The sequence below is a fragment of the Trichomonas vaginalis genome, chromosome IV (assembly GCF_026262505.1).
Source record: "Trichomonas vaginalis G3 chromosome IV, whole genome shotgun sequence".
NCBI classification, from domain to species: Eukaryota; Parabasalia; order Trichomonadida; family Trichomonadidae; genus Trichomonas; species Trichomonas vaginalis.
Window position 1 is genome coordinate 15,356,204 of NC_067206.1, and position 25,233 is coordinate 15,381,436.

The 25,233-nt window shown below is 30.2% G+C and overlaps 4 protein-coding genes and 2 pseudogenes across 6 annotated transcripts, besides 30 other annotated features; 4 read left to right on the forward strand and 2 right to left on the reverse strand.

The window, feature by feature from the left end:
* Positions 1–1,676: part of a mobile genetic element that runs on past the window's edge.
* On the forward strand, positions 809–1,465 carry TVAGG3_0098330 (MULE transposase domain-containing protein; the record flags this gene model as incomplete). Its single annotated transcript, XM_001286361.2, has 1 exon — positions 809–1,465. The coding sequence occupies one exon, from the start codon at positions 809–811 to the stop codon at positions 1,463–1,465; it is 657 nt and encodes a 218-aa protein (XP_001286362.2).
* Positions 1,640–1,676: a terminal%2Cinverted (terminal inverted repeat of MuDR-5_TvMULE4 transposon ID:TVAGG3_0098320).
* A 385-nt stretch (positions 1,677–2,061) lies between these two features.
* Positions 2,062–2,128: a mobile genetic element.
* A 177-nt stretch (positions 2,129–2,305) lies between these two features.
* Positions 2,306–2,350: a mobile genetic element.
* Positions 2,306–2,350: a terminal%2Cinverted (terminal inverted repeat of LTR141 transposon ID:TVAGG3_0098350).
* Positions 2,351–2,709: 359 nt separating this feature from the next.
* Positions 2,710–2,754: a mobile genetic element.
* Positions 2,710–2,754: a terminal%2Cinverted (terminal inverted repeat of LTR141 transposon ID:TVAGG3_0098360).
* Positions 2,755–3,178: 424 nt separating this feature from the next.
* Positions 3,179–4,840: a mobile genetic element.
* A 161-nt stretch (positions 4,841–5,001) lies between these two features.
* TVAGG3_0098380 lies at positions 5,002–5,749 on the reverse strand (annotated as a pseudogene). Its single transcript has one exon — positions 5,139–5,640. A coding segment is annotated over exon 1 (502 nt).
* A 483-nt stretch (positions 5,750–6,232) lies between these two features.
* Positions 6,233–6,277: a mobile genetic element.
* Positions 6,233–6,277: a terminal%2Cinverted (terminal inverted repeat of LTR141 transposon ID:TVAGG3_0098390).
* A 96-nt stretch (positions 6,278–6,373) lies between these two features.
* Positions 6,374–6,722: a mobile genetic element.
* A 940-nt stretch (positions 6,723–7,662) lies between these two features.
* Positions 7,663–8,011: a mobile genetic element.
* A 308-nt stretch (positions 8,012–8,319) lies between these two features.
* Positions 8,320–8,357: a terminal%2Cinverted (terminal inverted repeat of MuDR-5_TvMULE4 transposon ID:TVAGG3_0098420).
* Positions 8,320–9,394: a mobile genetic element.
* Positions 9,358–9,394: a terminal%2Cinverted (terminal inverted repeat of MuDR-5_TvMULE4 transposon ID:TVAGG3_0098420).
* Positions 9,395–9,656: 262 nt separating this feature from the next.
* Positions 9,657–9,743: a mobile genetic element.
* Positions 9,744–9,750: 7 nt separating this feature from the next.
* Positions 9,751–10,088: a mobile genetic element.
* Positions 10,089–10,990: 902 nt separating this feature from the next.
* Positions 10,991–11,037: a mobile genetic element.
* A 124-nt stretch (positions 11,038–11,161) lies between these two features.
* Positions 11,162–11,388: a mobile genetic element.
* Positions 11,388–11,425: a mobile genetic element.
* Positions 11,388–11,425: a terminal%2Cinverted (terminal inverted repeat of Banshee-A3 transposon ID:TVAGG3_0098470).
* A 602-nt stretch (positions 11,426–12,027) lies between these two features.
* On the reverse strand, positions 12,028–12,302 carry TVAGG3_0098480 (uncharacterized protein; the record flags this gene model as incomplete). The annotated part of the gene is made up of 1 exon (XM_051222712.1): positions 12,028–12,302. A coding segment is annotated over one exon (275 nt), but the record flags the coding sequence as incomplete, so codon positions are not given.
* Positions 12,303–12,915: 613 nt separating this feature from the next.
* Positions 12,916–12,960: a mobile genetic element.
* Positions 12,916–12,960: a terminal%2Cinverted (terminal inverted repeat of LTR141 transposon ID:TVAGG3_0098490).
* A 96-nt stretch (positions 12,961–13,056) lies between these two features.
* Positions 13,057–13,155: a mobile genetic element.
* A 1,233-nt stretch (positions 13,156–14,388) lies between these two features.
* Positions 14,389–14,425: a mobile genetic element.
* Positions 14,389–14,425: a terminal%2Cinverted (terminal inverted repeat of Banshee-A3 transposon ID:TVAGG3_0098510).
* Positions 14,426–14,427: 2 nt separating this feature from the next.
* Positions 14,428–14,946: a mobile genetic element.
* A 24-nt stretch (positions 14,947–14,970) lies between these two features.
* Positions 14,971–17,191: a mobile genetic element.
* TVAGG3_0098540 (MULE transposase domain-containing protein) lies at positions 15,445–16,307 on the forward strand (the record flags this gene model as incomplete). Its single annotated transcript, XM_051222713.1, has 1 exon — positions 15,445–16,307. A coding segment is annotated over one exon (863 nt), but the record flags the coding sequence as incomplete, so codon positions are not given.
* Positions 16,425–17,094, forward strand: TVAGG3_0098550 (annotated as a pseudogene). Its single transcript has one exon. A coding segment is annotated over exon 1 (670 nt).
* Positions 17,192–20,111: 2,920 nt separating the features above from the next.
* Positions 20,112–20,208: a mobile genetic element.
* Positions 20,209–23,674: 3,466 nt separating this feature from the next.
* Positions 23,675–24,071: a mobile genetic element.
* A 466-nt stretch (positions 24,072–24,537) lies between these two features.
* TVAGG3_0098580 (uncharacterized protein) lies at positions 24,538–25,026 on the forward strand (the record flags this gene model as incomplete). Its single annotated transcript, XM_051222714.1, has 1 exon — positions 24,538–25,026. The coding sequence occupies one exon, from the start codon at positions 24,538–24,540 to the stop codon at positions 25,024–25,026; it is 489 nt and encodes a 162-aa protein (XP_051107700.1).
* Positions 25,027–25,233: the final 207 nt, after the last annotated feature.

Below are 25,233 nucleotides of genomic sequence, written 5' to 3' on the forward strand. Positions count from 1 at the left end.
TTCTTTCAAATCATTTCATTTTAATGCAGATCCAAGATCACGAACTCACATATATCGAGTTGCTTAAGTATGGAGTGCAACAAGAAATCCAAGCAGGTTGTAGTTATTCATATAAAACTAGGAACGAAAGAAATCAAATCCAATTTAATTGTAAGTGGCCGAATTGTCCATGTCGCTTCCTTGTTGATACACTTCCCGATGACAATTACCACATACGAAAATGTATTAACACCCACAATTATTCTGCCCCTTTTCCAAACAAATCACAACAAATTACATCATATTTTTATAGATCTTATTTAACAAGATATTTTGAATCAAATCAAGACCGTGTTTACGCACAATTAAGGTGTTTCAAAGATCTTAATATCCCATTTGATAGTGGGATCATTGCGGAAATGTTTCAACAATCTACAGATGCTTTAAAAAAGTTTTCTAAACGCCTTCATGCAATCAATACCCGTTTCTCAGTGGATGATGTTACATCTCTTGCAATTTTTGTCGACATGGTTAAGAGTCATTCTCCGGATGATCTCATCGAGTTTATTCACGACCCAGATCGTATGATTTTCTATTACGCCCCATTCGAAGCAAATGCTTTTTCACATCAAATACAAACTTATCACATTGATTCCACTTATAAGCTCTTGCGCTCTCGCATACCATTTTATGCCGTCACTGGCAAATTCGCGGAATCAATTGTTTTTCCGTTTTTGTATTTTTTCGTTTGGCCCGACACAAGTGAAAATATACAAGTTTGTTCACAGCATATTTTGGCTCCATCAATCGCGAACCATCTTATTTTTCAATGGACTGCGCACCTCAAATCACAAATGCTGTTGAAACAGCCATCCCCTTATGCCAGATCATTTGGTGTGGCGTTCATGTGTTGCGCGCTGTCATGAGAAAGGCTGAAAAGTTTCAAGATCGTTCCAACTTCGAAACTTTCTATAACTTAATGAAGTTATTGGTCTTTGGTTCTGAAGAGGAAGAAATTGATCCTGATGAAGTTTACAACAATTTAGAAGAAATTTTAAATGAGGAACCTGCTGCCCGTGAATACTTTGACCGACAGTGGCGCCATCATCTTGACAGGTGGATGCTTCGCTATAGAAATGAAGGAGATGGAACAAACAACATCTCGGAATCACATTTCAAGGTTTTGAAGCACCAGTACTTCCCAGAAAGGCGAAATCTTCGACTCGATGAACTTGTCATCGAGTTATATTCCAGTGTTGTTCCTTCATTCCTGATTAAGTTGCAAATTAAAGGTCTGGATTCAGAGAGAAGTGTTAAAGTTATCAAAAAAGTCACAAGAGATTTCGAAGAAATGACACAATTTAAAAAAGTCGAATGCATCAGTATGCTTGAAGCTGTTCAGAAAGGTCTGAAAAATGATACACTTGATCCCAACATTGTTTACTCAACATTAAAAATATTATTGCAAAGAAAACATTTGATTTAATAAACATTTAATTTATTATAATTAATTTTTTATTACAGTATAGTAAAAAATGCTATAAATAAATTATTATATTTTATTAAAATGTGACTTTTAATAGTAAGTGAATAAAATAAATCAGGAATTGGGAAAGAAATAAGGTTAATTAAAAATAATGAAAATTACAAGTTTAAGGTTAATGAAAAGTGACAATGGGCGAGTTTGTTCCCCACTCTAATACATAGCTAATTGCTAAGGAAAATAATTAATTTATTGTAATTTTGACATGTAAACTAAAGGGGAATTTAGCCGGCCAAATATGTGTCACTTTTTGACTTCACCCCACTTTCACCTTTCGTCTTATGACAAAATCATATATACAATCCGTCAAATAATGCGTCTAGCCTATAAATTTTTGTGAGATTTTTTTTGTGAATTCCTATCAAAAATGTATAGAAAAGTCATTTTTCTCTAAAATTTTAATATCTGGCATATTTCTCTATTATAAATATATATCCAAAATTTCCACAAATTATTCTATGTCTTTCTCAAATCTTCTCTCAAAATTATTATTATATATTTAGAATAATTATATATAACCTAGTATCTTTAAAATAAAGTGTTATATACGAAAACGATAAAAACAGTTTGACAGAAAAAGTGATAACTTTACGTGTCAAAAATAGAAAAAGTGACATTTTATTCGTAATATTAAAATGAATCATCATAATCTTCTTCATAAGGGTCTTCATAATCTTCTTGATATTCTTCTTCATAATTTACTTCGTATTCTTCTTTGTAATGCATGAAAATTCGGTTCACTTCATTTTTGACACTTTACATATCGGATGTATTATCTAAGAATTATATTATAAAATAATAATTTTGTGTTTTATAAGTTTATTTGTATAAATTGATTCAAAAAAATGGAAAGACAAGAAGTGGATCTATGCGAATTTACAGGAAAGGACTTCAAAAACGTTCTTCAAGTAAATGGCATTCAACACCATCGGACAGAACCTTACACACCACAGTTAAATGGTAAAATAGAACGTTTTTGGCAAACAATCTTTTCGGCTCGCCCAGATTTTATCGAAATAAGAGAATTTTTACCTCACGCAATAGAAGAATACAACACAGTATGGGTTCATACAGCTCTTAAAGATCTTTTCGGTGGAAAACCTACTCCAAAATCAATTTGGGACCAGGGTCCTAAATGGACAAAGGACTTAAACCCAAATCCTGAGTTCGAAATACAGCCTCGTAACTAAAAATAAAGTAAAAATACGAATAAACATTTTATTATAATTTAAATAATTTTTTTATTCATAAAGTAATACGATATATAGCTAAGCTATGTAAGGATATTCTGATGCTGAGAGTTTAAGAACTTTAAATTACGTATAGAAAAAAAATTCATTTAATATTTTGTAACATTTTTTAAATTGATAGATAGTTAGATTTTGTAGGGGAAGGTAAGATTCTTTGTGGTAATAATGGTCGTTGAAATTAAAATGAATGTAAGATTTGTGGAGAAATTGTATAAATTTGCATAGTGTTAGATTCAGAATAGGAGCATATGAGCCAGTGATTGTGTCTAATGTTTTTAAGGTGCTAATTGGAAGTAGAAAAGAAAAAAATTTGTTGCAATAACATCATATTGCAAAAAAGTTTTTAAAATATGATGTATGAATAAGAGTATGATTGGTATAGATTTGGGTTGTATAAATGTGATTGAACAATTGTTAATGGAAAGTTCAAAAACTTGGGTGCAATCAGTTCTGATTGCACCCAAGTTTTTGAACTTTATATAAGGAATTGTTGGCTATGATGTACTGATCATGAATCAGTACATCATAGCCAACAATTCCTTCGCAAACAGCGGGAAACTTTGTCTGAATAGTTTAACATTCAGACAAAGTTTCCCGCTGTCAGAGAGGGAATGGAAGGGTAAGAGGTATATATTCATAATGTATACCTCTTACCCTTCCATTCCCTCAAGAAAGTTCAAAAACTTGGGTGCAATCAGAACTGATTGCACCCAAGTTTTTGAACTTTATATAAGGAATTGTTGGCTATGATGTACTGATCATGAATCAGTACATCATAGCCAACAATTCCTTCGCAAACAGCGGGAAACTTTGTCTGAATAGTTTAACATTCAGACAAAGTTTCCCGCTGTCAGAGAGGGAATGGAAGGGTAAGAGGTATACATTATGAATATATACCTCTTACCCTTCCATTCCCTCAAGAAAGTTCAAAAACTTGGGTGCAATCAGAACTGATTGCACCCAAGTTTTTGAACTTTATATAAGGAATTGTTGGCTATGATGTACTGATCATGAATCAGTACATCATAGCCAACAATTCCTTCGCAAACAGCGGGAAACTTTGTCTGAATAGTTTAACATTCAGACAAAGTTTCCCGCTGTCAGAGAGGGAATGGAAGGGTAAGAGGTATATATTCATAATGTATACCTCTTACCCTTCCATTCCCTCAAGAAAGTTCAAAAACTTGGGTGCAATCAGTTCTGATTGCACCCAAGTTTTTGAACTTTATATAAGGAATTGTTGGCTATGATGTACTGATCATGAATCAGTACATCATAGCCAACAATTCCTTCGCAAACAGCGGGAAACTTTGTCTGAATAGTTTAACATTCAGACAAAGTTTCCCGCTGTCAGAGAGGGAATGGAAGGGTAAGAGGTATATATTCATAATGTATACCTCTTACCCTTCCATTCCCTCAAGAAAGTTCAAAAACTTGGGTGCAATCAGTTCTGATTGCACCCAAGTTTTTGAACTTTATATAAGGAATTGTTGGCTATGATGTACTGATCATGAATCAGTACATCATAGCCAACAATTCCTTCGCAAACAGCGGGAAACTTTGTCTGAATAGTTTAACATTCAGACAAAGTTTCCCGCTGTCAGAGAGGGAATGGAAGGGTAAGAGGTATATATTCATAATGTATACCTCTTACCCTTCCATTCCCTCAAGAAAGTTCAAAAACTTGGGTGCAATCAGTTCTGATTGCACCCAAGTTTTTGAACTTTATATAAGGAATTGTTGGCTATGATGTACTGATCATGAATCACTACATCATAGCCAACAATTCCTTCGCAAACAGCGGGAAACTTTGTCTGAATAGTTTAACATTCAGACAAAGTTTCCCGCTGTCAGAGAGGGAATGGAAGGGTAAGAGGTATATATTCATAATGTATACCTCTTACCCTTCCATTCCCTCAAGAAAGTTCAAAAACTTGGGTGCAATCAGTTCTGATTGCACCCAAGTTTTTTGAACTTTGTATAAGGAATTGTTGGCTATGATGTACTGATCATGAATCAGTACATCATAGCCAACAATTCCTTCCCAAACAACCCGAAATTTGTCTGATTCCACACTAATTTTATTAATTTATCTAAACTTTTATCCTCGTCTACAATTTAATCATCAATAATTATCTCTTGTTCTATTTCACTATTATATATATATATTTATATGATTTGATTTAAAAAAAAATAAATAAATTAATAAATCATTTACTCAAATATATCAAAAGTTTTATTTTTATATATAAAGATAACTACTTTTAAAAAAAATACCCTATATATTTTTACCATGTAAACTATTTTTGCCATGTAAACTTGTCACTTTTGTCAGAAGTGAAGTGAACCGAATTTTCATGCACAACACTTCGTATTCTTCTTCATTACTATCTTCTTCTATTTCAACCGGATTCGCCTTATTTTCTTCTTCTTCAACTTCCTCGCCTTCTTTTTCCCATTCATCTTCTTCGATTCCTTGGAGCTCTGGCATCTCATTGGCCATAAGTGAACCTGGAAGAAAATCTTGAGAGACTCCATCCACAATCCATTTTGCCGGCATTCCCCTCTTCCAAATTGGAAGTTTCTTCCACATTTCAGATGGGCTATAGTGAATTTGTTTTCCATTCACATAATGAGTTGGTAATGCTAGATGAGGTTTAGCATTATAGTACTCAACCCATTGTTGAATCTTTGCCCATGACAACTCTCTGCTCTCTATGTTAGGGCACAAGCGCTCGATTTTCCCATTTTGGTATGGGCAATGGGAGACAATATATACATTATTGATCCCCCGAACCCTCATAGCCTTTAGGAACTCGCCTTTATTCTCGCCGCCATTATCGGACCAAATTGTATGTGGTGGTCCATAACGGGCTATTGCTCTCTTAATTACTTTCACTGTTTGGCTAGCATGTTTTGACGAAAGATGCTGCCATTCTATGATGAGCCTTGTGCAGTCATCAATCACAGCATAAAGAATCTGACTTCTCTTTTTGCCAAGAAAGTGGATATCAACGTGCCATATTTGGTTAGGAAAGGTGTTGTGCATGAAAAATAGCGTGACTTCACTTTTGACAAAAAGTGACACTATTTCTGATGGTTTTGTCATTTATTTGTCAGATTTATAAATGGATAATAATGCTGTAAATCAGATATTAATTAAAAATATTTAAGATTTATGTTCGAATTGAAAAGCAAAATGATATTTTTTTAATTGGAAAACGTTATTATCTGATATTTTGAAGTTTTTAATATTTGTTAGTATCTTAAATTATTGAATGCATACGTTTTTTATGTTCTGAATTTTAAAAAAATTGTGAAGAATTTAGTTTTTTGGAGATGGATGTTTAATATTTGTGAGTGAGAATGCAAACAGGAGTTTGGTACTTTAAGTGTAATGCATGAAAATTCGGTTCACTTCATTTTTGACACTTTACATATTGGATGTATTATCTAAGAATTATATTATAAAATAAGAATTTTGTGTTTTATAAGTTTTTTTGTATAAATTGATTCAAAAAAATGGAACGACAAGAAGTGGATCTGCCAAATGAAAATCAGATTTATAGTTTTAGAGAGTTACATACATGAAATATGAAAATTGAACTTTGTATAAGGAATTGTTGGCTATGATGTACTGATCATGAATCACTACATCATAGCCAACAATTCCTTCGCAAACAGCGGGAAACTTTGTCTGAATAGTTTAACATTCAGACAAAGTTTCCCGCTGTCAGAGAGGGAATGGAAGGGTAAGAGGTATATATTCATAATGTATACCTCTTACCCTTTGATTCCCTCGAGAAAGTTCAAAAACTTGGGTGCAATCAGAACTGATTGCACCCAAGTTTTTGAACTTTATATAAGGAATTGTTGGCTATGATGTACTGATCATGAATCAGTACATCATAGCCAACAATTCCTTCCCAAACAACCCGAAATTTGTCTGATTCCACACTAATTTTATTAATTTATCTAAACTTTTATCCTCGTCTACAATTTAATCATCAATAATTATCTCTTGTTCTATTTCACTATTATATATATATATATTTATATGATTTGATTTAAAAAAAAATAAATAAATAAATTAATAAATCATTTACTCAAATATATCAAAAGTTTTATTTTTATATATAAAGATAACTACTTTTAAAAAAAATACCCTATATATTTTTGCCATGTAAACTATTTTTGCCATGTAAACTTGTCACTTTTGTCAGAAGTGAAGTGAACCGAATTTTCATGCACAACAGTTTGGTACTTTAAGGCTAGGTTGAGATAGATTTCCCATTATATTATCTGTGAATATATTGTTTGAAAATTCAAGATATAAAAATATATTATCAAAAAATTTTATATTTTTAAATACAATAGGGTGGAAGTATAGTACGATGAGATAGCAATGATATATTTTATAATGGGAGGTAATCTGAAGATAAGTAGCAAATTTTATGCGATTTTGATTGGGATTTGGAGGGTGTGAGTACTATAGCATGCAATATATGGTCTCCTAAGGTGCGTTTAGCACAGCGCTCTATATGAGACTATTAAAGGAGATATATGCTGATTATAAATATATTGTTGTGCATGAAAATTCGGTTCACTTCACTTCTGACAAAAGTGACAAGTTTACATGGCAAAAATAGTTTACATGGCAAAAATATATAGGGTATTTTTTTTAAAAGTAGTTATCTTTATATATAAAAATAAAACTTTTGATATATTTGAGTAAATGATTTATTAATTTATTTATTTATTTTTTTTAAATCAAATCATATAAATATATATATATATATATAATAGTGAAATAGAACAAGAGATAATTATTGATGATTAAATTGTAGACGAGGATAAAAGTTTAGATAAATTAATAAAATTAGTGTGGAATCAGACAAATTTCGGGTTGTTTGGGAAGGAATTGTTGGCTATGATGTACTGATTCATGATCAGTACATCATAGCCAACAATTCCTTATACAAAGTTCAAAAACTTGGGTGCAATCAGAACTGATTGCACCCAAGTTTTTGAACTTTCTTGAGGGAATGGAAGGGTAAGAGGTATACATTATGAATATATACCTCTTACCCTTCCATTCCCTCTCTGACAGCGGGAAACTTTGTCTGAATGTTAAACTATTCAGACAAAGTTTCCCGCTGTTTGCGAAGGAATTGTTGGCTATGATGTAGTGATTCATGATCAGTACATCATAGCCAACAATTCCTTATACAAAGTTCAATTTTCATATTTCATGTATGTAACTCTCTAAAACTATAAATCTGATTTTCATTTGGCAGATCCACTTCTTGTCGTTCCATTTTTTTGAATCAATTTATACAAAAAAACTTATAAAACACAAAATTCTTATTTTATAATATAATTCTTAGATAATACATCCAATATGTAAAGTGTCAAAAATGAAGTGAACCGAATTTTCATGCATTACATATTTTCAAATATTGAATACTTATGAAAAGTGTTTTTCCTAAAAATTTAATATAATGCTTAGCACAATATATAAAATTAAAATATCTATAATTATTTTATGAGAAAGGGACAGACTAGCCCATTGTCACTTTTTAATTTAGCAAATGAACGCTTATGGAGTGGAGTTTTTGGGTAAATCTGATTTGCTTATAAATGAAATAAAATCAAAAGAAACCATATTGGCATTATATTATGCAAAAATAAATGATCTTACTTAGTACTTTTAAAGTTAATTTCAGAAAAAATTTGACACAATGGTATCCGGCACATACAAGTGGTGTACAACCAAAATATAAGTTGGTTTAAACATATATTGCTATATCTCATGATCTTACTTAGTACTTTTAAAGTTAATTTCAGAAAAAATTTGACACAATGGTATCCGGCACATACAAGTGGTGTACAACCAAAATATAAGTTGGTTTAAACATATATTGCTATATCTCATGATCTTACTTAGTACTTTTAAAGTTAATTTCAGAAAAAATTTGACACAATGGTATCCGGCACATACAAGTGGTGTACAACCAAAATATAAGTTGGTTTAAACATATATTGCTATATCTCATGATCTTACTTAGTACTTTTAAAGTTAATTTCAGAAAAAATTTGACACAATGGTATCCGGCACATACAAGTGGTGTACAACCAAATCTTCGACTCGATGAACTTGTCATCGAGTTATATTCCAGTGTTGTTCCTTCATTCCTGATTAAGTTGCAAATTAAAGGTCTGGATTCAGAGAGAAGTGTTAAAGTTATCAAAAAAGTCACAAGAGATTTCGAAGAAATGACACAATTTAAAAAAGTCGAATGCATCAGTATGCTTGAAGCTGTTCAGAAAGGTCTGAAAAATGATACACTTGATCCCAACATTGTTTACTCAACATTAAAAATATTATTGCAAAGAAAACATTTGATTTAATAAACATTTAATTTATTATAATTAATTTTTTATTACAGTATAGTAAAAAATGCTATAAATAAATTATTATATTTTATTAAAATGTGACTTTTAATAGTAAGTGAATAAAATAAATCAGAAATTGGGAAAGAAATAAGGTTAATTAAAAATAATGAAAATTACAAGTTTAAGGTTAATGAAAAGTGACAATGGGCGAGTTTGTCCCCCACTCTTATTTTATATATCACACTTTTCATTACACCTTGAAAAGTCTTCTCAAACTCTATTTTTAATTATTTTTAGATATATCTCAAGTGTGATTATTCAAAAACTCATATAGACTATATTTATTTTTTCATTCAAAAAATTATATGAGAATCTCAAATTAACTTTCAAATTTTTTATTTTAAAAACATATTAATAATCATATTTTATGATACTTTTTCGCCCAAAGCTATATGGGTTATATAATTTTGTCTCTGGCATGTAATACCCGAAAAAGGGATTTGACGGAGTCAAATCCCCGCTCACAAAAAGTGGACTTTACATGTCAAATTTTATATGCATGTAAGTTCCACTTTTGCGAGTTATAAAACTGAGAACTATGAGGAAATTGTTCGGCCTTTCCTCAAAATTTCTCAGGAATTTAGCGGGGAATGTTTGTTATATGGTATATATTACAAATATATACCCGATAACATACATTCCCCGCTAAAAGAAGTAAAATGTTATAACAATTAATTGTAAAAGAATAACAAATTACTCTAAATTTTATATGAAACTGAACCTTATGAGGGAGTGATTCAGGATCACTGCCTCATAAGATTCGGTTTCTTTGCCGAACAACGAAAAAGCAAGGCCCCATTTTTTGCCACGTAAAGTGTCACTTTTCTGTCAAACTGTTCTTATCGTTTTTATTTACATCACCAATTTCCTTCCCGATGAAAAAATTATGATTATTCACTTCCAAGACAAGTTCGAAAGGCTACATGACACGATCGATAACGACGAATGTGAGATCAAACGACTTAAAGAAAAAGTCAAGGAGCTCAAATTTGAGGCGTTTGAAAGCAAAGCGTTTCAAAAGAGACAAAAGTTCATGTATGCAGTTCCATATAAAAAGATCACTGTTTAAAGAGACTATTATATCCTGATCGATGAACTCTATAACGCATTCAGGATCAAAACCAAAGTGAATTACACCGAGTTCAAGGGAAAGTTCACAAGGATTCAGAAAGATGGTTTTGAAGAAGCTTAATTTTTTGAAGCATGCTATGCATGGAAAAAGCTGTGACTTCACTTTTGGCAAAAAGTGACATCTTTTGCATGACAAAATAAAGTTTACATGTCAGATTTGGATAAGGAATGTGGTTCAGTGTCTGTTGAATATTGTAAATTTTCTTGCAATTGAGAACAATTGCAACAAGATTTCATAAGTTTAGCGAAGGAATTGAAGTAACATGGAATATAGTTTTGTGGTCGCAAGACATCAATTCCTTACCTGAATGGCTAAAAATTCGGTGCATTTGTTGATATTTCACCAAAAATTTTCGGCGCCATATAGAGAACTATAGTCTGCGAAGTACTGATTCTATCTATGAATCTTCGCAGACCATAGTGCCAAGCCAAAATGGCTAAAAATTTGGCGCAATGTAAAAAATTGCACCCAATTTTTAGCCATTTTGGCTAAGAATTGGATGGTGTGAGTACTATTGTACATAATAGTATCTCACACCCTCCATTCTTCCTATGATGAGAAACAAAAAATACGATCGTTGAATCATATGTTTTGAAAAGAAATTATATTTTGAGTGATGGACATTTTACGAAAAGTGACACCCCGAAAAAGTGACACTTTCATGAGGGGGTGTCACTGTTTCTCGATCCGTACATTGAAGTGAAGATGGAGTTTTTTGAAGCACTGAAATATTATCAGTGTATCAAAAAACTCCATCTTCATTCATAATGTACGAAATTTTCAGCAAATAAGTAATATCGTGGAGAAAGTTTCCTCACTTTCTAGAGGGAATTGTTCCCTCTAATGTATATATTCTTAATATATACATCAGAGGGAACAATTCCCTCTTTAACATGCCAAAACTTGCGTCTGATTGTTTGCAATCAGACGCAAGTTTTGGCAATTTCTAGTGTGAATAGGGCCTTTTAGGCACTGATTCATATGTAGTGCCTCAAAAGGCTCTATTCCCACTTTAAAGCAAGGAAACTGTTGTAAACAGAAATTCATCAAAAGTGACACCTCAGAAAAGCTAAAATATTGAATTTTTGGAACTTTTGATAGAGCACGTTTTTAAATATTAATTAAAGTAAATGTATATTTTGTAAAGATTCTTCTTAATAAAAAAATAGAATTTTGAAGAAGAACACAAAATCTTCTGAAAAATAATATCACATAAACTCATATTATTTTCTAATATATAACCATTTTATATAAAAATCAAATTCAATGATCTTAAAAGCGAATGATAAACCTCAAAATTTACGAATATAATGAGTGGGAATATAATGCTTATCTATCATAAAACCATATGAAATATCAATTTTTGCTTTACGCCTAATTTTTGACGACAATTAGCAAAAAATGTTAAATGTTAACACTCAGTCCATTTGAATATGAAAAATAAAATTGACTTTGATTAAATGTTTTTATTTATCATGCAATTCTTCTTGCGACCAAAGATTTGAATAAAATTTCAAAAAATAAGATAGCTTAAAAATAATATACGGTAGTGTTTACTAATAGATAAATAGTATATAAATTCTATTAAAATGGATTTGATCCAAAAAATATATACAATTTGATCATAAATAAAATTGTTTAGTAGTCATTTAAAATGATGTAATTATTCAAATTTTGCTAAGACCCATTCGTATTTGATATATAACTCCCATTTTTGCATTTCTGGCTCGTAACAAAATTTTGAAACTTCGAATAATTCGTTAGGAATGTAATTACTATTCGTTTTTGGATTAATATCGAGAGATAAATGTGGTGTATTGTTGTATTTTTCAATGAACTGCTGAACTGAGTCCTTGATTTGTTGAATATCATCCAACTCGTCTGGCAAAAACTTTTCTAAGCTTGGCCAGAGGCGCTCCACCTTGCCGTTCTGTCTTGGCATATACGGCAAGGTGTGCTTCCAAACTATTCCGTTTTCCTGCATAACCTGGCCGAATTCACCGCGGTTTTCACCGCCGTTATCGGTCCAGATGCATTATGGAATAAACTCCTCTAAAAGTTTTCTTAAAACCTTCGCTGTTGAGTTGGAAGACTTGTTTTTCAATAATTTAGTTTTGAGAACTTTACGTGTCATATCATCCAATATGGCAAAAAATGGAAAAGAAACATTACGGTGAAGGTAATGAATATCGCAGTGCCATATCAAATTCTTTGATATGGCACGATATTTGGTAGGTGGATCTGCTGGTTTGTAATCTCTTTTTGAAGATAAACCTGATTCCATCATAAATTTTTCCACTTGATGATGCTTTATTTTTTGTAAATTGCCAAAAATTTGATCTTTTGTCAAATCTTCTATATTTTCAAATTCTTTTGCATTTTCTTCTTTTTCTTTATCACAATCGGGATTGTGAGCAATATTTTGAAACCTTTTAATCAATAAATAAGTTTTTGAAATTCATCCTTTATATTGTGAAACACAAGAATTTGTAATGCATGAAAATTCGGTTCACTTCATTTTTGACACTTTACATATTGGATGTATTATCTAAGAATTATATTATAAAATAATAATTTTGTGTTTTATAAGTTTTTTTGTATAAATTGATTCAAAAAAATGGAACGACAAGAAGTGGATCTGCCAAATGAAAATCAGATTTATAGTTTTAGAGAGTTACATACATGAAATATGAAAATTGAACTTTGTATAAGGAATTGTTGGCTATGATGTACTGATCATGAATCAGTACATCATAGCCAACAATTCCTTCCCAAACAACCCGAAATTTGTCTGATTCCACACTAATTTTATTAATTTATCTAAACTTTTATCCTCGTCTACAATTTAATCATCAATAATTATCTCTTGTTCTATTTCACTATTATATATATATATTTATATGATTTGATTTAAAAAAAATAAATTAATAAATTAATAAATCATTTACTCAAATATATCAAAAGTTTTATTTTTATATATAAAGATAACTACTTTTAAAAAATACCCTATATATTTTTGCCATGTAAACTATTTTGCCATGTAAACTTGTCACTTTTGTCAGAGGTGAAGTGAACCGAATTTTCATGCACAACAGTGAAACACAAGAATTAATTAATTGTTTTTGCTCAAATGTTGGTGGATTTGGTTTTCTGCCACGACTACCTTTTGGTAATTCGATTTCTTGAAGTTGGAATGCTCTTCTTATTGTATTTTCGGCAACATTCAATTTAATTTTACCATTTTCCAATTCAACTTCCTTTCCCACACTTTTGTAAGATTCACCTTCTTCTATTCTTCTTTTAGCTTCAAATAGCCATTCTCTGTTTATAGATTTGGCAGTAGTCATAAAAGTGGTGCTTCTTTTGTGATAAGATTCAAATTTGAATGTGGATGATAAATAAAAATCAAAAATAATTGTTATAATTTAAATGAAGAAGTAATTTAAAACGATTTTATTTATGATCAAATTGTATATATTTTTGGATCAAATCCATTTTAATAGAATTTATATACTATTTATCTATTAGTAAACACTACCGTATATTATTTTTAAGCTATCTTATTTTTTGAAATTTTATTCAAATCTTTGGTCGCAAGAAGAATTGCATGATAAATAAAAACATTTAATCAAAGTCAATTTTATTTTTCATATTCAAATGGACTGAGTGTTAACATTTAACATTTTTTGCTAATTGTCGTCAAAAATTAGGCGTAAAGCAAAAATTGATATTTCATATGGTTTTATGATAGATAAGCATTATATTCCCACTCATTATATTCGTAAATTTTGAGGTTTATCATTCGCTTTTAAGATCATTGAATTTGATTTTTATATAAAATAGTTATATATTAGAAAATAATATGAGTTTATGTGATATTATTTTTCAGAAGATTTCATTCTATATGCCTATGAAAAGTACTCTCAAAACTAACTTTTTCCTAATTATAATTAAATCTAGAATATTGTATTATGCTTAGTATTATTTCATTTTTCTCATTCAATTTAGAATTTAGAAATGGCAAAAAATTGAGAGCTGTCACTTTTGATGAATTTCTGTTTATTACAAAACTTTCTCAAAATTTTTTAGAATTTGAGAAAAGTTTCCGAGACTTGATGTGAGGACTACTCGCTCTGAGGCACAAATTCTAGATTTGCACCTCAGAGCGAGAATTTCCTCTCAAGGCTCGGAAACTTTCCCCAAATCACAAATTGGGGAAAGGGCTGTAAGGTCGACTCTGGTACCAATAGGTACCAGAGTATTATATTAAAATGCTCTCACGAGAAGCTCTAAGAAGTTCTTCTCGAATGAGAAGATCTTCTTAGAGCTTCACGTGAGAGCACTGGAAACCCGTCTCCGGTATATGTTGATACCAGAGTTTTTGATATTTGAAGACTCTGGTACCAACATGTACCGGAGTAGATGAAGAATGTGAGGTGGATCATCATTTTTGATGGCGGTTTATTTGAAATTTAAAAATAAGATATTATGATAAATATATGATATTTGAGAGATGCAAATGTTAAATTAAATATATAATATCTTAGAAATTGAGATATATTTTTTTATTTTGAAAATATGAATTTTTTTGATATTTTTATGAGAGAATTGAGAAAGGGACAAACTATCCAGTGTCACTTTTCAAAGGAATAAAAAATAATAAAGATGAAATAATAACATGAAATCTTATATAAATATAATTTTATCTAAATAGATAAATGAATTAAGTAGTTTACAGTTATATATATTTAATGAGAGACAATATCTAGTTCTATGGTAGAAATGACTCTTAGACTCAAATAAGTAACACAGATAGAAAGTACTCAGTATAACAATTATATATGTACACTCAAAGTTAGTCGCTGCTAAAATCTTAACCTTGCATTTCGGGAACATCTGACAAATGGCTCTTAGACTTGTTTTGATAATTAATTCTTCAATTATATTATAATTTATAACAAATTTCCTCAAACTATCTGTATGTCATTCAATTCCCGGCCACTACATTCAATGATGGACCATTTCCTTCAAATTTTGAAATACCTTATTCAATTTGTTGTATGGAGCCCGTGATATTCAACACTATGGAGCTCCTCCAGTTTGGTATCCAAGAAGAGATAAAAGCTAGCATGGGCTACTCTCAAAAATGCAGGAAAGAATACTCCACGATCGAATACAAATGTAAGTATCCACAATGTCAAGCTAAATTCAAAGTCCGGATAATAGATCAAGATAAATATGAACTACTAATCCACTCTGACTCTCATGATCATTCTGCACCTCCGAAATCAACAAAAACAATATCCTCATTATTTGTCAGAAATTATCTTAAACATTACTTTGAAAACAATATGAATCATGCTACAGCTCAATTTAAGTGTTTCCAAGACTTAAATATTTCATATACAGACGAAGAGTTACTTTCAATATTTGCACAAGGTCCAGATGCATTACGTAAATTTGCTCAAAGAGCTGAAATTGTTTCCAAACGCTTTAGTTCGGATGAAAAAGTTTCTTTAGCTATCTTTGTCGAATCTGTTCAAGAAAGTTGTCCAGAAGATTTAATTGAATTTATCTCTGAGCCGGGAAAACTAGTTTTTTTATATGCACCTTTCGAAGCGAAGGCCCTTGGTCACCAAATTTCTACGTTTCACATCGATTCAACGTATAAACTTCTAAGGGCTAACATTCCATTATATGCACTCACAGGAAAAACAGAACATACTATTGTTTTTCCTTTTTTGTATTTCTTTATTTCTCCTGACACAAGCGAAAATATTCAATATTGTGTTTGTCGTTATTTTCAATATATTAATAGAGAACCCGAGATGATAAGTATGGACTGCGCCCCACAAATAGCCGAGGCAATTGAGCGAGGTATTCCAAACTGTCATATTCTTTGGTGTGGCGTGCATGTCCTTCGCGCCATATTAAGAAAAGCGGATAAGTTTAAATCACGAGACAATTTTGAAGAATTTTATAATCTAATGAAATTATTAGTATTCGATACTAAAGAAGAATCTCCCGAGGAAGAACAGAACCAAGAAGAAGAAAATCCTAGAGAGGAACCAGCTCAATCTCACTTACTTCAAGCAGAAGAAATTGAAGAAGAGGAACAATATGAAGAAGAATTCATCGAAAATGAATTTCAACCTTCTCAAATCTTTTTACCACGAGAATCTTCTGATGATCCAAACGATTCTGAATTTATTCCAGAAGAAGAAACGTTTGAAACAAGTGAAGAAGTTCCAGAGCACCTCACTCAAGAAGAAGCTGCAGACCTAGATGCAGTTTATGATCGAATTCTTGAAATTCTTTCCACTGAACCGAAAGCCCAAAAGTACTTCGATAGGCAATGGAGGCATCATTTAGATCGTTGGAATAAGCGCTATCGCAACGGAGGTGACGCGACTAATAACGTCAGTGAGTCACATTTCAAAGTTCTCAAGCATTATTATTTCCCAGAGAGAAGGAATATTCGATTAGACGATTTTGTTGTTGAATTATACACAACGGTTGTTCCAGCATTATTGATTAAATTTAAAGTTCAATTAATCAATAGTGATAAAGTTGTTCGTATATTACGAAAAGCTAATGACCATGAACAAATATTGGAAAACAAAAAAGTCGAATGTTTGAAAATGCTTGAAGCAATATATTCAAGTTTGCAACAAGGATCAATAGATTCAAATCTTGTTTATTGTACTTTAAAGGTACTTTTAAAAAAGAAACAATTAATGTAAAAGATTCAAATAATTTTTTATTATTATTTTATTAATTTTTTAAAATAAGGTTAATAAAAAGTGACACTGGATAATTTGTCCCACACTCTATGAGAGAATTGATTTTAAATAAGAGAGAGATATTATATAGATAATATTTTAAAAAATAATTTTGAGACCTCCTCCCCTGTTTTCTCACTCAATGTCACTTTTTCGAAAAATGTCGCTGTCTCTCACACCCTCCATTCTTCCTATGATGAGAAACTATCTCATACCGAAAAGAGGAATAACGAAAAGTGACATTTGGCGCCAATTTTAAATTATAAATAAAAATGCATTTTATTAATAAATTTAATATTTAAATAACATTTAAATTAGAGTTTGTTAAATAAAATAAAAGATTTAATAATATTTAAATTTAAGAAACAATTTTCGTTGCCATAGGAAGAATTGGAGGGTGTGAGATACTATTATGTACAATAGTACTCACACCCTCCAATTCCTAGCCAAAATGGCTAAAAATTGGGTGCAATTTTTTTGCATTGCGCCCAATTTTTAGCCATTTTGGCTTGGCACTATGGTCTGCGAAGATTCATAGATAGAATCAGTACCTCGCAGACTCTAGTTCTCTATATGGCGCCGAAAATTTTTGGTGAAATGTCGTCGGATTTCACCAAAAATTTTTCGGCGCCATAGGAAGAATTTGAGGGTGTGAGATACTATTACATGCTATAGTACTCACACCCTCCAATTACCAATCATAAAATCTTTTTTTTATTATTATTTTTAAACTTTTTACCATCAATATATTTTTAATTTTAAACTCTATTTTACAGCAATACTTTTTTAACCAAAAAAATCAAAATATATAGTATTTAAAATTCGCGCCAAATTTAAGGTTTTGTGTCACTTTTCCTTATTCCTCTTTTCGGTACGGAACATCCTATGATGAGAAACAAAAAATACGATCGTTGAATCATATGTTTTGAAAAGAAATTCTATTTTATTTTCACATTGTGTGATAAGTGTTTAAATTAATTTTTTTAATTTTCATTTTTAAAATTTAACTAGTCAAATTTTTGCCCCAAAAATAAGATTTTGTGTCACTTTTTGGGGACCATTTCCGTACGCCACACTGAGGATAATAAACAAAAAAGTGAATTCAGAATTGATGAAAGCCAATTGTCAGATATGATTAGTAAATGGAAATTTTCTGATTTGCCTGATCATGTCACACATTGACTATACAGAATGCCAATGATGTTAATGCGAAATTTGAACATACATGATGGTTTAGTTAAAAATAAGAGATGCTGGGTAATCGGTCGAGCTTGTGAATCAGTAATCGTTGAGTTTGATGATGGAAACAAAGCAATACTGCCAAAGATTAAAATACCAAAAGAATTATCCGGCCTAACTATTGAACGCAAACAAATTCCCTTAAAAAATGTTATTGCGGGAACGATTCACAAAAGCCAAGGCATGACGTTACAGCGTGTTGTGATAGATTTCAGGGAAAAATTTTTCGAACATGGTATGTTATATGTCGCATTAAGTAGAATCAAAGATCCCAAAAATTTATGTATATTATTACCACCAAAAAATCTAGACTTAGAAATTGATAATAGAGACTCTATTATTCCTATTGCCGATCATGAAATTATTGAATTGATTAAGAAAATTGAAAAACAAACACAAGAAGATATGGAATTATGTCAAATTGAAAATAATGGAAATGTAGAAAATATTCCAAATGAGAATTTTATTTCTGATGATGACAACCTTAGATTTAATGATGATTTAACAATCATTAAAGAAGAAATTGAATGGATTGGAACAATTAATGCATTATCATTAAGTTGCATTATAAATAATCAATCAATAATTTTGAATGACATAACTTTTAAATCAATTATGTTTCAGGTATTGTATAAATTTTGGAGACAAAAATCAATTGAAAATTGAATTGTTCCATGTAATATTATAATATTAAAAGAAGATGATGTGTTTGAAAATGATAAAAAAGGATCAGTAATTATCCAAAGGAAATCTTATAATAATATGGATATCAGATTTATTGGACCTGAAAAACTATTAGATATTCAAGAAATGGATTCAAAAAGTTTAATTTGGTCTATTTGAATTATATTTTTACAATTGAAATTAGGGAATATTTTCGAAGATATTCCGATAAATTGCAGCGGTTGTGAAATGAGAAGTTATATGATTAATAAATTATCCTATTTATTAGGAAGATTTAATGGAAACCTTAGCGCAAAAATCAGAAGTGAAACAACACGGAAATTATTTGATGATATTATTTCATCTAACTCTTATAATGAAATAGAAGCTAATGGAATTATTGATCGTGAATGGAAAAAAATATTTTGGAGAAGAATTCGATTTAATTCGAAGAAAACTTATTTATAATCCTGCTCAAAGAATTTCATTGAATGAAGCAATTCATCATAAATATTTTTCGGAAAGGCCTTATCCAATGTTAAATTGTATTAAATATATTGATTGATTAAATAAAAAGTTTTAATATTTACTAACTTGAATTTTTAATTAAAATATATGAAGCAATAATGATATAAAATTTATTATAGAATGAATTATATGTATTTGGGTAGATTGAATATAATATATTGATAAATTGAATCTAATTGTAAAAGCTATCTATTATGAAAATTGCTCGAGATTGGAATTCAGAATAAGTTTTCCAAATAATAATTCATTTTGAAATTCGAAATAAAATTTCTTTTTAATGCGTAACATTATATTTGGAAATAGGATAAACCAGAGTATTTTGAGTTCTTTATACATAATTGATTGAATATCTAGAATTTCCAAATGAAATATAATGTGAAAATAAAACTAATTAGAAATGTCCAATTGAATTAATCATCTCATTTTTCCCTTTTCTTCTCACTTTAAGATTTGATGACATGAGCAATTTCATTCTGACATTTAAGAATGCAAGCAAATTGTTTTTCATAAGTAAGATGTTAGATTGAGTAGATCATTTAATTGAAACCACATTACTATGAGATCTCACATCGTTTGATGAGGAATCTAAAAGAGAAGAAGCTCAAATGTACATATGTGTATTGATTGTTTTGATAGTCCTATAGTTAAAACATTCTCTCTGATATGAATACATTAAATGCTGATGAATAACACACAAAAGTTTAATTTAAATGTAAAATTTCATCCTCTGAGAGTTCCTTTCAAATCTTTCTTAAAAATATTGTCTTTTTAAAAAATTATGATAATTTAGTTCATGTAACAAATTTATCAAGGTAGATCTTATGAAAAAAGTTTAAAAACTGCTAAAGCGATTATTCAAATATATAAGAAAAAGACATAATATGATAATTTGATAGCATGATAAAAATTATTAGAGTGTGGTAGAATTTACGAAAAAGTGACACTTAACCTTAAATTTCCAAACACTATTTTTTGATTGTATTTTGTTATTTATATATTTATATATATAAATATATTTATATATGTATATTTATATATGTATATTTATATATGTATATTTATATATGTATATTTATATATGTATATTTATATATGTATATTTATATATGTATATTTATATATGTATATTTATATATGTATATTTATATATGTATATTTATATATGTATATATTTATATATGTATATATTTATATATGTATATATTTATATATGTATATATGCATGTATTTATATATGTATATTTATTTAAAAAAATTAAAAATAATATAATTAAAATTTATTTATATTTTAAATTTCATACTGATCTTCGATTCCAATTTGTGAATTGATATCATTAACAATTGAATTTCGGTGCACCCCTATGAGAGCGCTGGCGACCGAAACACAACTAGTAAGATTGTGTATTAGAAACTGCTTCATGCTGTGTTGAGAAAGCTTCGATGTCTTTGTAGGATAGCTTTCTGAGAGCGAAACAAGATAGTGTTGAAAAAAAATTGAAAATCTGAGAGACTGTGCAAGAGCCAACGACCAAAACACTACCAGTAAGATACAGCAGTAGTAGCTGCTTCATGCTGCATTGAGTATTGTTGAATAATTTGAAGTAGTGGTTTTTGAAATCAGCACCCCTATGAGAGCGCTGGCGACCGAAACACAACTAGTAAGATTGTGTATTAGAAACTGCTTCATGCTGTGTTGAGTAAGCTTCGATGTCTTTGTAGGATAGCTTTCTGAGAGCGAAACAAGATAGTGTTGAAAAAAAATTGAAAATCTGAGAGACTGTGCAAGAGCCAACGACCAAAACACTACCAGTAAGATACAGCAGTAGTAGCTGCTTCATGCTGCATTGAGTATTGTTGAATAATTTGAAGTAGTGGTTTTTGAAATCAGCACCCCTATGAGAGCGCTGGCGACCGAAACACAACTAGTAAGATTGTGTATTAGAAACTGCTTCATGCTGTGTTGAGTAAGCTTCGATGTCTTTGTAGGATAGCTTTCTGAGAGCGAAACAAGATAGTGTTGAAAAAAAATTGAAAATCTGAGAGACTGTGCAAGAGCCAACGACCAAAACACTACCAGTAAGATACAGCAGTAGTAGCTGCTTCATGCTGCATTGAGTATTGTTGAATAATTTGAAGTAGTGGTTTTTGAAATCAGCACCCCTATGAGAGCGCTGGCGACCGAAACACAACTAGTAAGATTGTGTATTAGAAACTGCTTCATGCTGTGTTGAGTAAGCTTCGATATCTTTATCAGACCACCTTTAAATTAACCACTCACATTCTCACTGTGGTCCATCTAAAATTTGTAAACTTTATGACATAAAATTATATTATATGCAGGATCCCACCTATTACTTAATCTTTTTGGAATAAATGTTTTATAATATTTATCGATTGATTGTAATTTTTTGTATAAAAAAGTTTTTTATTTATATTAAAAATATATTCGGTTAATGATATTATCTTATAATTTGTAAATAAATCTAGTAATAAAATAACTTTAATAGTTGGTGTCACTTTTTCGAAAATTCTGGTTTTTTCTTAAAAACTGCTAAAGCGATTATTCAAATATATAAGAAAAAGACATAATATGATAATTTGATAGCATGATAAAAATTATTACGTATAATCAAGTATGTCATTAAATATAACATTAATCATTAAATATTTTGCAATACAAATGGAGAATTCATTAATTATAACATAACAATTTCGTATTATGATGAAACTATTAGTTCTATGAAAATCAATAAAAAACATTTCAAAACTCGCAAAGCTAAATTTTCTAAAACAAGTTATTCTCTGAAAATATATGAAAACTAAATATAAACGAGATAAATTTAGCAGAATTATTAACTGCATATAATATTAAGACTTTATTTATTAAAAGTGATGTTGAAACCATATAGATTCAAAATTATAACTGAAATTTGAAAATTAAGAATTATTCTTATATACGAAAAAAGGAGATTTGACAGAATGTCAAATCTCCTCAAAAAGTGACAGTTTACATGGCAAACAATTGCGAGCAATTTTTAGCCATTTTGGCTGAGAACTAGGGTCTGCCAGGTACATAGATAGAATCAGTACCTCGCAGACTCTAGTTCTCTATATGGCGCCGAAAATTTTTGGTGAAATGTCGTCGGATTTCACCAAAAATTTTTCGGCGCCATAGGAAGAATTGGAGGGTGTGAGATACTATTACATATAATAGTACTCACACCCTCCAAAATCTCGAAAATCTCAAAATTTCCTGCAATTATCATCAACTTTGCATAGCACAATCGGCCAAAAATTCATTCAATTGTCCTTCTTCTCAATATTTCTTAACTCTTTCGATTTCTTTCAAAATATCTTTCAATAATCTTTCAATGATAAATATTATACAAAAACGATTAGTATGAAACTTTTTTGCATTTTAAAAATATTTGATATTTCTGTTTTTATTTCAATTTTTATATTTTTATTTTCCTTTTTTAGATGAAACTTATTTGTTTACCAATATTCCTTATTTTATAAAATTTTTCAATTGAATACTACAATAATTTTATCTCTCCTTTATTAAATTTTCGATTTTTATGTTAATTCTAATTCTTTGCACTATTTCTTGTCTAAATCTTCTAAAATTTTTATTTTAATTTAATTTGACACATAATCATCCTTTTAATTTTCGATTCAAATCCTTATCCTCTTCATTATTTTTCAATATTTTTTATCGTAATTTGTAAAATTCGTTCTTTTATAGCTGTTTAAATAATCCAAAACCATGATATTTATTATTGTTAATTATTCCTAATCATGTTTGTTGTGCATGAAAATTCGGTTCACTTCACTTCTGACAAAAGTGACAAGTTTACATGGCAAAAATAGTTTACATGGCAAAATATATAAGGTATTTTTAAAAGTAGTTATCTTTATATATAAAAATAAAACTTTTGATATATTTGAGTAAATGATTTATTTATTTATTTATTTTTTTAAATCAAATCATATAAATATATATATATATATATAATAGTGAAATAGAACAAGAGATAATTATTGATGATTAAATTGTAGACGAGGATAAAAGTTTAGATAAATTAATAAAATTAGTGTGGAATCAGACAAATTTCGGGTTGTTTGGGAAGGAATTGTTGGCTATGATGTACTGATTCATGATCAGTACATCATAGCCAACAATTCCTTATACAAAGTTCAAAAACTTGGGTGCAATCAGAACTGATTGCACCCAAGTTTTTGAACTTTCTCGAGGGAATGAAAGGGTAAGAGGTATACATTATGAATATATACCTCTTACCCTTCCATTCCCTCTCTGACAGCGGGAAACTTTGTCTGAATAGTTTAACATTCAGACAAAGTTTCCCGCTGTTTGCGAAGGAATTGTTGGCTATGATGTACTGATTCATGATCAGTACATCATAGCCAACAATTCCTTATACAAAGTTCAAAAACTTGGGTGCAATCAGTTCTGATTGCACCCAAGTTTTTGAACTTTCCATTAACAATTTTTCAATCACATTTATACAACCCAAATCTATACCAATCATACTCTTATTCATACATCATATTTTAAAATCTTTTGCAACTTGGTCTGCTGTCTTTTTGCCAATAGAATATTCAAGATATGCCGTAATATAAATCTGATTTTCATTTGGCAGATCCACTTCTTGTCTTTCCATTTTTTTTGAATCAATTTATACAAATAAACTTATAAAACACAAAATTATTATTTTATAATATAATTCTTAGATAATACATCCGATATGTAAAGTGTCAAAAATGAATTGAACCGAATTTTCATGCATTACAATTCCTAATCATGTTTTTTCCATTAATTTTAATTTTTTATTTTCTGAACCATTTAAATTAATTTTGTCAAGAATATTTTTTCAATATAGACTTCTGAAATAATTAAATTATTCTCAAATTCTCACAAATTATTTCATTTCAAATTTGTTTAAAATGAATTTGTACACCTTAGTTGATTCAGCTTGGCTTGAAACAGCTCTAGCACAGATTCAAAGGCGCACACCGTTAGCCATTGTTCTCACAAATGTTCCATTAGTCAACAACACTATTCGTTCATCAATTAACAAGATAACATTTTACAAAGCTCTCTTATGTAATAGACTAATTACTATTGAAGAGTACTTACATCATACATACAAACTTCAAGAGTTTACTACTTTCTACATTAAATATAATAATCGACTCTACGAGTGTTCATCCATTTTGAAACACAGATATGACACTCTCCTTACCGATTATTTGATATTACAAAGTTCAAACGACTCTCGTATACAGGAAGAACCCTCATCAGCCAGCGCTACCAACTCTGTTCCACAGCAACAGCTCTCAACAGCCAACGCTCCTCTACAAAGCCCACTTTCTGCCAACACCCCGCCACAACGCCAGCTCTCTGCCAACGCTCCTCTTCAACGCCAGCTTTAATTAGCCAGCAGTACCAACACTCCCACACAGCCACAACTCTCTGCCAACACTCCTCTTCAACGCCAGCTCTCTGCCAACACCTCGGCACAGCAACAACTCTCTGCCAATACTCAGCCTCAGCCTCAGCCTCACCCATCTGTGTCTATTCCCCTTAAGCGCGGGAGACCCAAAGTTAATGTACCAAAAGATCTTAAGGTAACTATTAGA